Here is an 18,106-nt window from a genome sequence, read left to right as displayed (position 1 = left end):
CTTTTAAAAACATGTTTGCATCATTGATCTGAGCCACATGAACTGACCAAGGACATGTTGTTCTTATTGAGGCGTCGGCGTGGAACATAATGTACCGTTACTATCACCAACACCAACACCACTACTGCTGCTGCTGCTGCTGCTGCTGTAACTGAGACAAGCCTACAGATAATTAAAAGAAAAAGACTATATGGACGCTTTAAATCTCCTCAGACTCACAGTTAAAGTCACACATTGATCCAGATCATGTGGAGATTCATCAATATGACACATCGTAGTCTCACACACCAGCAGAACAGAGGGCGTGTGTGTGTGTGTGGTTTTATAAAAAAAACAAAACAAAACCAGGACAATGGTTTGATTTCATGCCACTGAATGACCCAGATGTGAGAGAGATGATGATGATGATGATGATGATGAGTCAAGTCGAGGGGAGAGGTTTCATTTCTGACCTGTAGAAAAATTCCTCCCTCCGGGAAAATAAAACATGTGGTTGATTTAAATGTGACGCAACTCTGAGAAAACAAAATAAGTCAGAACTGAGACACATAATAACATGTGTGAGCAGCAAAAGGAGACCACACCTCAGATTCCTCAGGCTCTCGCCTCATTGGTCGAGCCACACACGGGAAGAAGATTGAGTCAGTATGATTAATTTGCATAACATGACACACAGTGACTCTTAAGAGTTTGTTTCACAACCTGATCAACACTAAAAAACAGCCTGAAAATCCTCTGTGGGTGATTAATTACTGATGATTAAAGGAGGATTTAAAGGGATAGTTCACCCAAAATTCAAATTTCTATTTGTCCATATAATGGTTGTGAATGGGGCTCACTTTTCTTCATCCAAAAAGACACACCAAAAAACATCCAAATACCTCCATACTGCTCGTCTGTAATGTCCCTCTTGTATTGAAGCCCCGACATGAGAAATTGTTCCGAAAAAAATTAAATAAGTCTATATTTTAAGCTTGTTTGTAGCGGAAGCTCCCAGTGTCTCAGTTCACTGCTCTTCCTGTGTCAGTGCAAATCTCGCGTGATTTGCACTGACCGGCGGAACAATTTCGCATTTCGGGGCTTCAATACAAGAGGGACATTACAGACGAGCACTATGGAGGTATTTGGATGTTTTTTGTTGTGTCTTTTTGGACGAAGAAAAGTGAGCTCCGTTCGCAACCGTCATATGGACATGCAGTGCTGCACGGAGGACTCTGAAACTTCTCCCAGCCCTTAGTCCACATGAGGGTGAGTAGATAATGAGAAATGAAATTTGAATTTTGGGTGAACTATCCCTTTAAGCCTGTATATACAGTATACGTGTATATGTTTATGTGTCTGACCCAGATGTTTTCCCTCTGATGTTAAGCCACTGATGCAGGAAGCAGCAGATCAGGGTCAGTATATGATTTATAGAATAAACAAACAAACATTAAGCCCAGATCTGGGGGTTTATGTTTACATCCATGTGCCGTGTGGTGAGGGGCTTTAACACCGACGGTGTGATAAGGCAGCTGAGCCTCTGATGGACACACACTACGTTAAACACAACACAAGGTCAGTCAGTCATGAGGCAGAAAACCTGAGGGTCAACTTTTACCCTGAGAGACGTCTGACAGGTCACCAGATCCTGTTGTCCTTCTGGGTCAAATTAACCCAAACTGTTCCCTATTCCTTCCTTCCTTCCTTCCTTCCTTCCTTCCTTCCTTCCTTCCTTCCTTCCTTCCTTCCTTCCTTCCTTCCTTCCTTCCTTCCTTCCTTCCTTCCTTCCTTCCTTCCTTCCTTCCTTCCTTCCTTCCTTCCTTCCCCTCGTCCTTACTTCGTCTTCCTTCCTCTTTTGATCCAGTTGACCTGATCTGTTCCCTATCCTTCATCTTTCTTTCCTCCCATCTTTCCCTTTGTCCTTCCTTCCTTGAACGAATCTGTTCTCTCCCGCCTTCTATCATTCCTTCATTTTTTCCTTCCTTCTTTCCACCATCCTTTTCCCCTCCTTCCCTCCCTCCCTTCCTTCCTCCCTTCCTTCCTTCCTTCCTTCCTTCCTTCCTTCCTTCCTTCCTTCCTTCCTTCCTTCCTTCCTTCCTTCCTTCCTTCCTTCCTTCCTTCCTTCCTTCCTTTCTCCCTTGACCCAGGAGGACAACAGGAGGAGAATTTAGTCACAGAAAAATGTAGTTTATTTTTCTGAATTTGTTGTTTTTTTGTTTTTAAATGTGAAGTCCATCACCTCTTCAACTCTGAAAAAAATGTTGTTGTTTTTTTTAAAGAGAATAACTAATGATGATGATGAAGGTGCAGAGTGGAATTACAAGATGATGAACATGTCTTTCACACTGTTTTCACATTTTATCAGTCATTGATTGATTGATTGATTGATTGATTGATTGATTGATTGATTGATTGATTGATTGATTGATTGATTGATTGATTGATTGATTGATTGATTGATTAAAAATTTTGTAGATTAAATAACAAGGAAAACAGGAGCTGTAGTTGCAGCCCTATGAGCCCTTCACAGTAAAAGAGAACAACAACAGAGCAACAGGTGTAATGTCAGACTGAACTGTTTTTGAAAAGATGTTCACACAGACACTGATCAAGTCCTGGCTTCTTCTTCTTCTTTTTCTTCTTTTTTTTTCTCCCAGTGATGTAATGTCTCAGTTCAGTTGTCATGGAGACAGATCTGTTTACAAAGGAGCTCAGTCGCTCTTGTAATTTCATCCGAAGCTTTTTGTGGCTCTTGAAGCTGCAGGAGGTCGTTATGTCAAACGACTGTTCACAAGGAGGAGGAGGAGGAGGAGGAGGAGGAAGAGGAGGAGGAGGAGGAGGATGGAGAGAGGGGAGAAGACGTGATGATGTAATTTATCTCTCTTTTATTCTTTTCTTTGGATGCTCCATTGTTTTATTGTGCGTGAGTAGTGACTTGTGTGTGTTTTATTCTTTGTTCACTTGTCTGTCTTCAGATATCATACAGGATTAACAGTGATAGGTGAGTTTATTTAAAGGGATAGTTCAACATTTTGCCAAATTGGCCCATTGCCATAATCCCTATAGTTTTAGGAGTAAGTTTGTTACCTTTAATTGTCGGTGCAAGCTATTTTTAGAACGGCAGAGCAGAGCCGTGAGCTGCTCAGAGCTACTCACTACGGAGGCTAATGGGATTTCTTGGTTTCCATCATCAAACTCATCAAATACACAATCCAACCTGCACATTCACCACGCTATGAGATAATAACAGAACGTTACCAGACAGAGTTGTTCTAGAGGTAAATTCATGCAAAACCGCTGATGCACGTTCCCGTCGGAGGGCAGTTTTTCATCAAGCAGTCTCTGTATTTCCCTCTAAAACAACTCTGTCTGGTAACGTTGTGTTATTATCTCATAGCGTGGTGAATGTGCAGCTCACAACTTGTCCACCAGAGCGTTGTGGAGTTGTTGGATTGTGTATTTGATGAGTTTGATGAGGGAAACCAATAAAAATTCCATTAGCCTCCGTAGCGTAGCTCTGAGCAGCTCACGGCTCTGCTCCACCGTTCTAAAAACAGCTTGCACCGACAATTGAAGGTATCGAACTTACTCCTAAAACTATAGGGATTATGGCAATGGGCTAATTTGCCAAAATGTTGAACTTTCCCTTTAAGTGGGACAATAGGCTACTGGAAAAAGGAGTTCAGTTATGAGTAATGGGGGAAATAACGCACATGACGTTGTGTGACGTGTCGTTTGTTGAATAGAAACTGTGTTTATAAGAAAAACAAGTTGTTTCTGATTGTTATTTTCCATATAATGTTGAATCTGATCTTTTCTATTGCTCATCATCATCACCCAGGACGACGATGACGACCTCATGCTGGTCACCACGACCATCCTGCTGTTCTTCCTCTGTCACCAGCTCAAACTGGTCAAACCTGACGAACCTTAGGCCTACTGTTGTACACATGCAAACAAACAAACGGCCAGACTGACCGACCGACTGACTGACTGACTCTGTTGCAGCGATTACGTCATCATGTTGCAACATCTGTCTGAAAAAGAACAAAAACATCTCATTGAACCATATAAGGTAAAATACTCCTCCATTGTTTCTTCTTTGTGCTGAACAACTGAGAGAGTATCTATTGATTGATTGATTTGGGGTTGTATGTATGTATGTATGTACGTATGTATGTATGTATGTATGTATGTATGTATGTATGTATGTATGTATGTATGTATGTATGTATGTATGTATGTATGTATGTACTGTATGTATGTATGTATGTATGTATGTATGTATGTATGTATGTATGTATGTATGTATGTATGTATGTATGTATGTATGTATGTGTGTATGTATGAATGTGTGTTTATGGTGTGGTTTTATAAATAGATTAGGCTGTGGTTGGGTAAAATGAACAGCTGATAATGTCCTGGAATTTGTGAATGAAGTGTGGTTGTAAAAATCCAAAAAATCTTCTTCTTCTTGACTCAGATGTTGGTTTATTAAACATGTGGGGTAATAAGTGAAGAGGAGGAAGAGGAGGAGGAGGAGGAGAAGGATGAAGATGATGGTGTGACTGATAGATCTCAAGTGTAAACATGAAGTGACGATGACGACAAACCTGAGCAACGAGAACAACCAGACAAACACCTTGCTCCATCCGTCCATCGCTCAGTTTCGGGGTGTAGTTACTGTAATAATGAGGCTTCATGCCAGGAAGTCTGATGATGATGATGATGATGATGATGATAATGATGAAGATGATGATGATGAAGGTATCTAATGTTGTGTAACTCTTTTATTGCCCCCCACCACCACCAGCCTCTCCTCTCCTCTCTCCTCTGAACCGCTGTCAGGAAGGATATGATTCAGATTTGTGTCATAATCCACAGGAAGTGGTACAGCGCTGGAACCTGCATGTGTGTGTCTGTGTGTGTGTGTGTGTGTGTGTATGAGAGAGAGTTTGTTTGTTTGAGAGTGTGTGTGTGTGTTGTTGCTGGAAGCATGAGATTAGCGGCACGACGCCAGGCCGGCCGGCGCTGGGTCGTACCACCCTCCTCCTCCTGCTGCTGCTGCTGCCTCTTATAAAAGGATTGACCCTGTGACCTGAGGCCTATTATAGACCAGCAGCTCCTTTCATTTCAAAATAAGGTGTGTGTGTCCTTGTGTGTGTGTCTGTTTTCAGGAACAAACTTCACATTTATGAGAACAAAAGCTCAGGAATCCTCTGTGTGATTTCAACAGTTTTATTACAAATATGTACACCATTAAATCACCATTATTAGAATTAAAAAACACATAAAAAAGCAGCTTTGAATTTGAGGTAAAACGTCGTTGTCGTGTCGTTTTCACAGCTCAGACGTGAACGACGACAACAACACAAACACACATAGTTCAGATTACACCATGTGATGTAGGACAGTCCAGAGCAGTAGTATCGATTCAGCAAAGTCCACTCTGAGTGTGTGTGAGAGAGTTTGTGTGTGCTCTTCCTCTTTCACTGTTACACTCCGATAACACCACACACAGACAGGAAATTCCCTGGAGTCCACCACCACCAATGTGTGTCTACTCTGTATGAGTGTGTATGTGTATATGAGTGTGTATGTATGTGTATGTATGTGTGTGTGTGGTCAACCGTCTTCTTCTTCTTTTTCTTTTTCTTCTTTTTCTCTGGTTGACTCACATCTTTCTCTGCTGATTCACACATACACACACTTTGAGTCAGCACCAGTCACTTTGCTCGGACTCATCGAGCTGAAGGTGAATCACCGCGGGGAAACTAAAAAGTTTACTCGACCAGTTCAGTTCAGTTCAGTTCAGTTCAGTTCCCCTTTTAGAAAAAAAAAGTTTCTTCCTCTAAACTTTTTTTTTCTTTTCTTTTCTTCCGGCCTGTAGCTGACTGACTGTCGCTCCCCTCGGCTCGGCTTCGGCTTCTTCTCCTTCTTTCTTTCTGTCGTCTCCATGTTGGTCTTTACCGGCCGTGGCGCAGCGCCAGTCGCTCGGTAATCCCTCTGTCCCGGGACCCGCCGATGTAGGTCAGGAGGGATCCAGGGATCAAACCTCCCTCATGTGGAGGGGGAGGGAGGGAGGAGGTTAACGAGGAGTTGAGAGTCACTCCGCTCTCAAAGTCTCACTGTGAAAGCTTTTGTTATTTCTGTCCTTGCTCCATATGTTCAGAAGGCAGGTACAATAACCCGGTTTAGGTTCAGGTTTAGATTGAGACTTAAGGCGGTCAGGGACTCGACCCCGGTCCCAGCAGAGGCGGCAGCGGCGGCTCTGTGGCAGCTGTACCGCTCCTCCCCGGGCTCCAGCCTCGCCCTCTTGCTGGGAAGGAAGTCGGGCGCCGCCGACGCCTTCCCCCGGCGTTTCCTGGACTGCCTGGCCGCCGGGCTGCGGTTCTCTTTGTCCTCTGTGAATTCACCATCACCATCATCACTATCACACCCTTCCAGTTCCTCCTCCACTTCCTCCTCCTTCTCCTCCTTCTCCTCCTTCTGCTCCTTCTGCTCCGAGATCAGCTCCGGCTGGGGCTCGGTTTGTTCCACCGAGCTGGAGCCGGTCTCCATGGGCTGCTCCTTTTCCCACTCTACCTCCTTCTCTACCTCCTCTTCCTTCTCCTCCTGCGCCTCTGGAGCCTCGCTCTCCCGGGAGGAGTGGTAGATGTCCCGGGCGGACCTCATGACCAGGGAGAGCAGGAGGCTCCGGTGCAGCCTCAGTCCGCCTCTCTGCGTCCTGGAGGCGTACAGCTTGCTGATCGACACGGCCAAGATCCGTCTGGCTTCGGCGTTCACTTCCATGGCGGCGGCTGCTGCTGCTGTGGTGGCGGCGCTCATTGTTCAGCTGTTTAGTTGTTGTTGTTTTTATGCGTAATTACGCACGGTTGTTTTTGGCACTGTCACACCAAAAAAAAAGACCCAACAAGTTAAAAAGATCTCTGTGTGTTGTTGCTGCTGGACTTTACAGCCTCTTCTTCAGTATCTCAGAGTGAGTGTCAGTGCTGCTGCTGCTGGTGTTGTTGCTGCCGCCGCGGTTGTAGTGAAATGAGAGCGTGTGAGTAGCGGGGTGGCGTTTTATTTCCCCTTTGACGTAACGTGGACTTCATTCCCCAGTTAGTGACAAGCAGGCTCCGCCCACACCTGCTAGCGAACACACACACACACACACACACACACACACACACACACACACACACACACACACACACACACACACACACACACACACACACACACACACACATAGTAGCCTACACACACACATATACACACACCATCTGTTCCGTCTGCCGTTTTTTCTCACAATAAAAACTCTCCTTTATTATTCAGATTCCTGTTTATCGCTGCAGCTCGTTTCCCGCTCGTACATCTCTCTAATAAACCACATAGTGACAGGTTATATCTATATTTAATCGATTCTACTTCCTCGTAATCAGTGTCCAAAGGTTAAAAATGACCTCACACTTTAAACACACTCGAGTATTACAACTTCTAACGTGTAAATTCAGGTTGTTTAGACTCATTATTGACACATTTTAATATTGTTATTTCACATAAATTTATAATAAACGATCAATTAAAGCCTAATTATAGATATTATAATGTACAGAGGTTATAAATGCAGGTTTTTACTTAAATATTTCTATTAATCAGCTGTTTTTGACACATAATAATCGGCTGAATTGTGATTTTATAAGAATTTATTTATTATATTATTAAGTTTCTTATAAATATCAGACTTTATTTGATTAATTCAGGTGTCATATGAAACTTTCAGAGTGAGAAAAGTCAGATTTTTGTCCATTTAAGTGAGTTTCTGTTCGCATTATGGAGGAAGTGTTTGGTGTTTGAGGAAGTTGTTTGAACCCATAATGAAGATGATGATGGTGGTGGCGGAGGCTCGTGCAGCTCCACGGAGCCGAGAGAGACAGCGCGCGCGTGTGTTTACATTGCGATCGGACCCGGGGCAGCGCTTCCAAGAATTTTACGTGGGAGATAAAAAAGAAAAAAACGTGTCTGCGGAGTTTCTGCAACACACACATAAACACACACAGACACACTACACATACACACACTTTAGACACACTCAAACACGCGACGTCACTCACTCGCACTCTCTCAGACTCCATATATGGCCCATCCGGTAGTAAAGCCCCGTAGGGAACGCGCACACAGTGGAAAAGCCATGACGTGAACGCGCAACCGCAGCTCTTCCCCTCCCCCTCCTCTCTCTCTCTCTCTCTCTCTCTCTCTCTCTCTCTCTCTCTCTCTCTCTCTCTCTCTTTCACACACACACTTTTGCACAGCGGTTGATGTCGTCATCGCGCCGCCATATAAGGAGTTGTCACCGGTGTAAATAAGGTTACCAGGCAGCGGCACGGCGACGGCGGCTCAGGTCAAAACGGCAGCAGGTTGTCCGCACCGAGCTGAGCACCAAGCGCCGCCGGGATGATGCGTTTAAGTGCCGTTGGAAAAGGCGAAAAGCTTAAGACCGGGTGCAGAGTAAAAGCTGCAAGCTGCAAATCCTGCAGCCAGACTGCACCTGTAAGTATTCTTAGAGTGAAATGTCTTCATTAGTTGATTTAATTAGTCAATGACCTCATTTTTTAAAATAGAAATTAATAATATTGCATTTTCTTTCAGTTTTGCACAGTGGCCTCTGTATTGACACAGATATCAATACGGACAGAAAAACAAGCCACCATCCAAACCCAAATGTAAACTTAGCTCATGACTGTCCTTACCCCAAAAGTAAAAAAGACATCAGAAAGGAAAAGAAAAAGAGAAGAAGATAAAAAAAAATAAAAAATAAACAATAATAGTAAAAAAGGGATTGATAAAAAAGTAAATAAACGAAACGATACATAGATAGATTAAATAAAACCATCAATACAACAACTAAAACAAACAAACAAACAAAAATATATATACACAAGTAGATAGTCATATAAGATCTGAACAAAAGCAATAAAGGGGAGAATTAGAGACTGGCAATAACAGATCTGATAAATCATCTATGTATTCCAGTCTAAAGTATATCGCCCCTTATTTACAGTGTCCCAGAGGGGTGCATTTTTTAGTGTTTTTATTCTTTTAGTGCTCACTATTTCAATAAACTATCATTAATAAAGGTTCTTTTTTTTTTACCTGTTTTCATTGATCAGATAATAAACAGACATCCAGATATTCTCATAAGTATCAGCAACATTAATAAAGTCTGATTTAATCCTTAAAAAAACAGAATAAAGTGATAATAAGTAAAGTAACTGGGTGTTAAATCAGAAACAGGAGTCTCTAATCCCCAAAAAAGTTGTGAAACATCCCAGTCTCTGTGTGCGATAATGAGAAAAACCACAGGCCATAAATCAGCCAGATACCACATTTCCAAACTCTGAACTTTTTTTAAATTTCAGGATTAAGTCATCGTTTCACACACGTGTCATTCATACAACTGTAATTTGCTGTAGCCCAATAGCTGTTCATTCAGCGTGCTGCTAATTACACTCGTTATGATCAGTGACACTGGCAATCACCACCCGGGGGCTGTCAGCTGCTGTGAAAACATGCACGTTGTAACCATGGAAACCTCTCTTCAGTCTCCACATCACTTTAGGATACTTTTCCTTTCCCTGCATGACGTGGCCGTGGCATCAGAGACTCAAACAAACGATGTAATGAATCCCAAATGTCCTACAACTGCGTATTATCAGATGTTTAATACAGTTACATAACATTTTTATTTTTTTTATTGAGAAATGTCACTTTTTTGTTTTTTTTAAACAATATATTTATTAACATTTTCTTACACACACATAGCCTACACTTGTATTTACATACATGTAGTTATATAAAATATGTAGATCTGTGCTCCATTAACAAAGGCACCTGCTATGGTACAAGTGTTGCAAACAGAACAAAACCAAATTACAAACAAACATTACACGTACACAACATCCACTTCTCAGACATAAAACATTTTATGCATAATTTAAAGGGATAGTTCAACATTTTGGCAAATTGCCATAATCGCTATAGTCTTAGCAGTAGGTTTGTTACCTGTAATTGTCGGTGCAAGCTATTTTTAGAACGGCGGAGCAGAGCGGAGAGCTGCTCAGAGCTACGCTACGGTTCTTGGTTTCCCTCATCAAACTCATCAAATACACAATCCAAACCACCAAAAACGCTCTGGTGGACAAGTTGTGACCTGCACATTCACCACGCTATGAGATAACAACAGAAGGTTACCAGACAGAGTTGTTTTAGAGGTAAATTCATGCAAAACCGCTGATGCGCGTTGCGTTCAGGGACAGTTTTTCCTGTCCCTGCAAGCAGTCTCCGTATTTACCTCGAAAACAACTCTGTCTGGTAACGTTCTGTTATTATCTCATAGCGTGGTGAATGTGCAGGCCACAACTTGTCCACCAGAGCGTTTTGGAGTTGTTGTAGCGTAGCTCTGAGCAGCTCGCGGCTCTGCTCCGCCGTTCTCAAAATAGCTTGCACCGACAATTAAAGGTAACGAACCTACTGCTATGACTATAGGGATTATGGCAATGGACCAATTTGCCAAAAATGTTGAACTATCCCTTTAAGGGCTTAGTATAATTGCGGGTATTTTAACTAATAAATCCTGTTATAAGCTTTACATGACTTCTTATTCCTCTTTATTGCTAAATCGATACCATTAACAAACACATTAAACGGTTTCCATATCTCTTCAAACATATCTTGCCTTCCTTTTCGTATGTATGTAAAAGACACATATATAAGAAATGTCACTTTTAATGAGGAATATTATACAGATAGTGTACTTTTTTTTGACTGCATCGGAAGAACACCATAAATAAACAACATTTAACAAATGCACAGATACAAAACCTGTGAATTTCACAACATCACACACTCACTCAAATCTGACACATTTAGTCTGAACTCATTATATTTGGTATTAAAACCATGAACCGACCTGTTGCTACCGCTGCAAGAGTTTAAATCAGCTCTCTGTCGTGCACATGCAGCCGATCTTAAGAAACAAACTGTACTAAAGACTTCACCTCAGGTCTGCACCCGACTGGTCGCTATGGTGACAGTGTTATGTGTGATTATGCTTACACTGCCTCTGCTTGAGGCCAAATAGGCGGTGGAGTGTGTGTATGTGTGTGTGTGTGTGTGTCCTTACCAGAGGGTGGGGCCTACTCTGTTGGCTCCACGCTATTTCACTCTATAGTATAAACAGTGGTTGGTTGGTAGGCCGAGGAAATGACCTAGTTGCCAAAATATGCATTTGCAGGCGGCGAGCATGGAAACAGTTGCCACGGTTAAACATTATTTAATGGTGAAGACGATCAGCAGCTTCTGAAAAACTCTAAAGCAGATGTTTGCTTCTTTTGTTTGAGCTCCTTAACGACGAACTGTGTGCACCACCGAACATTTTTTTCATGCCTTCCCTGCTAGTTTTTTTTTTATATTTGCAGATGTATTTTTCCAGGAGCTGAAGGTGGCCACTGGTTTATAGACTTTAATACTCTCATGCAGTTTAAAGCTGCTCTTATTAAGGTTTTTTAACATTAACAACATGTTAAAGGTCACTTGTATCAGAGCCACCATGTCATTGAAGTTTATGCTACAAGCTAAAAAGCTGAGGCCGTTTGTGTTTCTTCTACGTTGTCTACATTTGATCCATTTTTTTTCACTCTGCATTAATGATAGTGCACCAAATAACTTTTTATGACATACCAACGTCCCGTCCTCATCACCTACGTACGGTATGCTGCGTCTCCCTACACTTGACATTGATTGGTTCGTCACCAAAGCTCTACACTCTGCATCGTAGCAATGATAATTACACTGTTATGGCGTCGCTACCAACAGCATCAACACCAACAGGCCCAATATGGAGCCTATAGTTCAGATACGGATGAACGTCCTCGTCATGCAGAGGCTTTATCGTCGCCAGCAGGAAAGGAGAAGACGACTGCGATAGGGCTGTCGGATCAAACTTCGCTATTCAAACAGAATTTGAATTATTTTCAAAATGAGCAATCGAAGGTGAAAACTGACATTCGAATGTGTGCCCTCCGCAACGACACAAATTAACATCGTACGTCACGACCTTTGGCGTAGTGAACATGATGATAAAACAATTTTGTTGTTATTGTGCACGAATTTACGAGTTTTTTTAATTGCCCGTTTATTCGGCTGGAGCGGTGCGTCTACGTGTTCCCACACTACACCCACACATTCTGCTTTTCTTTGTATCAATCATTCTGCGGACCACTTATGTGCCGATCATGGATCAACTGTGATCCGTTGCACAAATATTTCGATTTTCCTTCTTGAAGTTTTATATTGAGTTGGTAAAACGTAAGTGTGTTGCAAATGTTACATAACAGATTTGGTTGGAATGCCCTTTAGTGGACGCGGGACGTAATAATAAGATAGTGTAGGTGGATATAATGGATTATAATTGGAATATTTAACATAAGCATTATAAATTCGGAAGATTGCCGCCCTAGACTGACAGCTCTGCCTCGTCGGGAGAGACCATTGAGATGTAGCATATACTGTGTATGCTAACGTGTGTCGGCTAACCACCACAACTTCCTGTTAAAGGTACAAAAGTCCAAAGACCACCTCGTTTATTGGTCGGACCAAATTTCGGGGCTCTGGTCTGGAGCTTTTACACCTGCAAATTTGGTCCAGATCAAATGGAAAAGTCCAATCGTCTGTTTCTTCTGAGCCAGTTTACTACAGTAGATTAACTTCATGATGCTCAGTGGCCTCTTCACTGTGTGCAACCTCACCTGTACAATGCAACCTGAATGCAACCCAATAAAACTGGTCTGCAGGTCAATAAAATCAACTTTTATGGTTCTTGTGTAACCTTCAGGTTTAAAGTTAATTTGTTTATTAAGTGAAGTGATAAACCTAAAAAAAAAAAAAAAAGAGGAAGAGGACAAAGTGAAACCTCCATCCAGACACGTGGAGAGTCAAAGTTAAAGAGACCTGAGGCCCAACATCTTTCTAATGTCACGTCATGTTGGTTTTTCCCTCAACAAACTGGTCTGGAGTTAAAGGCCAAACACGCTGACACATCCAAGCATCTGACACGACGGTCATAATGTTTCCAGTTTAACAGGATTTTTTTCTCTCTCTCTCTATGTGTGTGTGTGTGTGTGTGTGTGTGTGTGGTATTTAAATACTTCACGAGATGAAGTAGTTGGGCCTGTCTGTCTGTCTGTCTGTCTGTGTGATGGTGCTGCTGCAGATTTATGATGTTTGTTGTGGTTCTCGGTTGCATCCTGGCATCGTTTGCTATCACTTAATGTCACCGTGTGTACTTACACCTCTTCCTCCTCCTCCTCCTCCTCCGCCTCCTTCCTCACCACCACTGTCCTGTGTGAGTTGAACTCTTGTGAAGGACGAAACAACCAACAAACCAAAGTGTTAGCAGCTCGGCTCCTAAACCCTTCTTCATTATCCTCGCCTCAATGCACTAAAGTAGCACCGGCTGCAGCGATCAAGCAGCGAGTTGCATTCATGACCTCCAAACGTGAAAGTAGGTCAACCTTACAAGGAGCACTTGAAGGCACCATGAGGGAATGGGTCAGGGCAAGGGGGTGGGTGGGAGAGGTGGTGGGGCGGTTTATTTTTAGACCCAGCACTTCTCTTGGCTGTTTCCTCCTGCCTGTTGACTTTGGGCCAGTTCATTTCATTTCAGACTTTGTCCTGTGCAGAGACGGAAGATTTTTTTTTTTTCCTGTGACTCAAACTTTCCACTGATCTAGATTCAGCTGAGCCGGACAGTAGCCGAGCAGAGCGACAAAGATAAAGTGATGAAAGAGAGTGGAAAATCATGACAAACTATTTTTTTTTTTTTTTTGCTTTTGCAGAAAACACAGAAATTCACTTTATTCGGAGTGGAAGGTGCAATGACCTTCTGCAGGCTGCGCTGCACAAACAACCATGTGATCTCCGGGGCGGGTGGTGGTGCTGCTGGTGCTGGTTATATAGCACGTCATGCCTTATGTAAGGTGGAATACCCAACATGCTGCTCCAGTTTCATGAATATAGAGCTGCAAACAAACACCTGAGTCATAGGTGTCTGGTTATATATTTCTACAGCATCTGACTGTGTGTCTAAAGGTTGATCCGTGCAGTGTTTTCTGTAACCATGGGATAATAATAGATAAGGGTTAAAATACAAACAGAGTCAAACTGAGCTGCATGGTTGAACGTGACGGACACAACGTTTTCATTGTAGAAAGTGTATTTTAAAAGGAGGAGGATATAGTTTTTATATTTTGAACACAGAAAACGAAGGGTTGTGTTGTTACTTTTATTTCTATTAAATGTTGAATGGAGAAACTGCAGCACAATAAATTTCCCATGTGGAAGTAGTAAAGTAATTCTGATTCTGAAATACAGACACTTAAAAGTAAAGTTAAAGGGATAGTTTGACATTTCGGCAAATTGGCCCATTGCCATAATCCCTATAGTCATAGCAGTAGGTTTGTTACTTTTAATTGTCGGTGCAAGCTGTTTTTAGAACGGCGGAGCAGAGCCGTGAGCTGCTCAGAGCTACGCTACGGAGGCTAATGGGATTTCTTGGTTTCCCTCATCAAACTCATCAAATACACAATCCAACAACTCCACAACGCTCTGGTGGACAAGTTGTGACCTGCACATTCACCACGCTATGAGATAATAACACAACGTTACCAGATGGAGTTGTTTTAGAGGTAAATTCATGCAAAACTGCTGATGCACGTTGCCGTTGGGGGCAGTTTTCGGCAAGCAGTCTCTGTATTTGTTGGGCCAGTTTGCCAAAATATTGAACTATCCCTTTAAGTGGATCCTTGATCCAAATCATAATGTTCACCTTCTAACAAAGAAAACTGATGCTAAGATGATCAGTGATATCAGTAGCTGGATGTTTCCTGGAGTAGTTCTTCCACATCTGAGAAACCTGAAGATGTAAAACTCTGGATAAAAACTGTGAAACTGTGGCAGATAATCCGCTTTATCCAGATTTGTCATTAATTCCAGCCTAATGACTTTGCAAAAAAAAAAAAAAAATTGAAATCCGAAAATCTGCTTATGTAATGTCACGATGATCAATAATGAAAAGGGGGAATTCTAAGGGATGTGGGTCATTGTGTTCATCGTCAGCTGTTGTGGCATAACTCAGTGTTTAAAAAAAAGAAAAAAAAATACAGACGCACCTGCACACTAAACAATCCAAACACCAGGATATGAATAAACCAGAGGTTTGAGTCATATCCCAAATAAGATCAAGACCAGCAGGACGAGCAGAGTGTTAATGTGCATGTAAACAAATGATTTCTGAACAGAATAAACTGGACTCGTGTCTTTATAACAGAGAGGAAATGTTAAAGTCACACTTTGCCACATTAATGAGGTCACTTTTTTAAAAAAGGAAATAATAAAACTAGGCTATATTCAGTGGTTTATGTATATTCCCACGCAGTTTCACTTGTCTTTGATGACCACTAACCCACTGACACAGTGAAGAAACAAAACCTCCGACCACAGACACAAGCAGAAGTCGGCGTTTCTTTCAGGGAAATGAGATGAGACAGTCATGATGATGATGATTATTATTATTATTCACCAGAGTTAAATCTCTGAAAATCTCCCAGGGCTTGTGTCAGAACAGAACTGACGCTTTGTAACCATGGCTGTGAGTTTTCACAGGAAAGCAGGGAGGGAGGGAGGAGGGAGGGAGGGAGGGAGGGAGGGAGGAAGTGGAGTGAAGGAGCGGAGGAGGGGAGGAAACAGGATGAGGACAGGAAGGAAGGAGCTGGACAGGACAGGACAGGACAGGGTGGGGACTGAGAGAGAAAAGCCCACAGGACACATAGACAAATGGGTGGAACAGGAAGGACAGATGTAAAGAGAGACAGGAACGACTCATGGATTTGCTGACTGTGCATCTGCTGCTGCTGCTTTTCTTTTCTTTTTCTCCCTAGCAACACCCTGCATCGATCCACACTCACGCTCATGCTGCTCATCCATGTACATCCTCTCTCTGCTAATTAATTTTTAATGAGAGCTCTGTGTCCATTAACCTCAGATGTCCGTTTCATTTGATGGACAAAGAGGTGACAGAAACAGAAACAGTGGAGGAGGTTCCAGGCTCGAAATGAGAAACTCCTGTCCTTTCCTACCTAACCTTACCCAAACCTGTCCTGTCCTGCCTTGTCCAGTCCCATCCTATCCTATTTTGTCGGTTTTCCATTTTAGCTTATCCCGCCCTGTCCTATCTGACATAACCCTACCCAAGCTTGCCCAGTCCTGTCCTTATTCACTCTATCCTATGCGATTGCATCGTATCGTGTTGTATCAAATCGTAACATAACATATTGTCTTATCATTATATGCACCCATCCTATCCCATGGTATTGTTTCATATCATATAATATCATATTATCGTATCATACAGTATCGTATCATGTATTGAATCATATCGTATCATAACTTAGCGTATTGTGTTGTTTTGTGTTATATCATATTGTATTGTAACGTATTGTGTTGCATTGTGTTGCATTATAACGTATCACATGGTAATGCATTGTGTCGTATTGTCTCACGTCATAACACATCGTATCATATCGTAACGTATTGTTTCATATCGTATTGTATCGATTCGTATCGTAACTTATCGTAACATATTGTATTGTAATGTATCGTAACGTAATGTATCGTATCGTATCGTAATGTATTATATCATATCGTAACATATTGTATTGTATGCTACATTCATATAGCTAGTATCTAATTGCATTGTTTCATATCATATGGTATCATGTTGTACATTATCGTATCGTAACATAACGCATCGTATCGTAACGTATGGTATGAAACTACAGTCATTCATATAGTATCTAATTGCATAGTTTCATATCATATAGTATTGATTTTTCATATCATGATCCTATTCCATCCTGTCATTTAGCTGGAAACCTATAATCAAAGAGGATCTGCCCTGAGGTTTGATGCCAATGTCAGTAGAGTGTTAATGTCAATTAACCAAAAAAGAAAAGAAAAGAAAAGAAAAATACTGTTATCAAAGCTTTTTGGTTTTTATTGTAGTTTATTGCACGAGTAAATGTTGTTTATTCTCAGTAATAAAGTTTTACATTTCCATACACAACCCTTTGTTATTCAGCCTGTAGTCGACCCACACAGGTGTTTTCACTTACTGTATGTTACTTACTAACACTGTGTAATTCCCAGCACAGCTCCACCCACCTTCAACCTGAGCAGGGGTGTGTTCAGCCACAGGGCCGGGGCCCTTAAACACAACACACCGCACAACGTAGCGCAGAGGTCTGAGATCATGGAGACGATAAAGTTTAATAGCAACGTGCAGCAGTCTGAATACGTTAAAGTGAATATAATACAGGATACGTTAATTCTACTTCAATATAACACAGTGGAAGTGAAAACAACACATAGGCCTATTCATTGTTGTTACAGCCGAAGAAAGACAAATATTGTGTGTTATTAGGGACAGACCAGCATCTCAGTTTGTTTGCTTTAGGAGCTTTCATTCAAAACACATGGTCTTCATCAGGAGATAGAGTTTGCACTCAGCTGTCACAGAACTACAGATGTTTATTTTCTATTTTTCTGGACATCTCTACTGTTTCAGAAGGACAAATAATGTCCAAATAATCCACACGGCTCCTTCAATCCTAATCCTAAAGTAAATATTTACATAATATTATCAAAGAAAATGATCTGTATTGTTTTAATCTGTGAATATCTGGACAGTTACGTAATAGAGCGTTAAATGCAAACCATGACTCGTACTGCAAATAAGTTACTGCAAACTCGGGCAGTGCTGCTTGCATAGGCGTTACCATGGAAACTAATATTATACAGATGTGTACCAGTGACTCCTCTTCTGTTCCAGCACAACGTTTCTCCAGACTTCAAGCCAAGTTTTTTTTTTTTTCATTTCTTTTCTCTTCAGTGGAGTAAAACCTCAAGTTTCATCTCTGTATCAAAGCACAGTGATGGTCGTACTGGTTTTTTTTGATGGATGGAGGTTTTACATCGACATAAACTGTGTAATAAGCTGTAATAGGAGGGAATTTATGACACTCGA

The 18,106-nt window shown here is 41.8% G+C and overlaps 1 protein-coding gene across 1 annotated transcript; it reads right to left on the bottom strand.

Moving 5' to 3' along the window:
• Window positions 1-5,204: 5,204 nt before the first annotated feature.
• Window positions 5,205-7,026, bottom strand: ier2b (immediate early response 2b). The gene has a single exon (XM_083972663.1). The coding sequence runs from the start codon at window positions 6,808-6,810 to the stop codon at window positions 6,151-6,153; it is 660 nt and encodes a 219-aa protein (XP_083828789.1). The 5' UTR covers window positions 6,811-7,026; the 3' UTR covers window positions 5,205-6,150.
• Between the last annotated feature and the right edge of the window lie 11,080 nt (window positions 7,027-18,106).

This window comes from Trachurus trachurus (genome assembly GCF_905171665.1).
Source record: "Trachurus trachurus genome assembly, chromosome: 1".
NCBI lineage: Eukaryota > Metazoa > Chordata > Actinopteri > Carangiformes > Carangidae > Trachurus > Trachurus trachurus.
The sequence above is the reverse complement of the archived record's forward strand: the minus strand, read 5'-3'. Positions and strand labels throughout refer to the sequence as shown.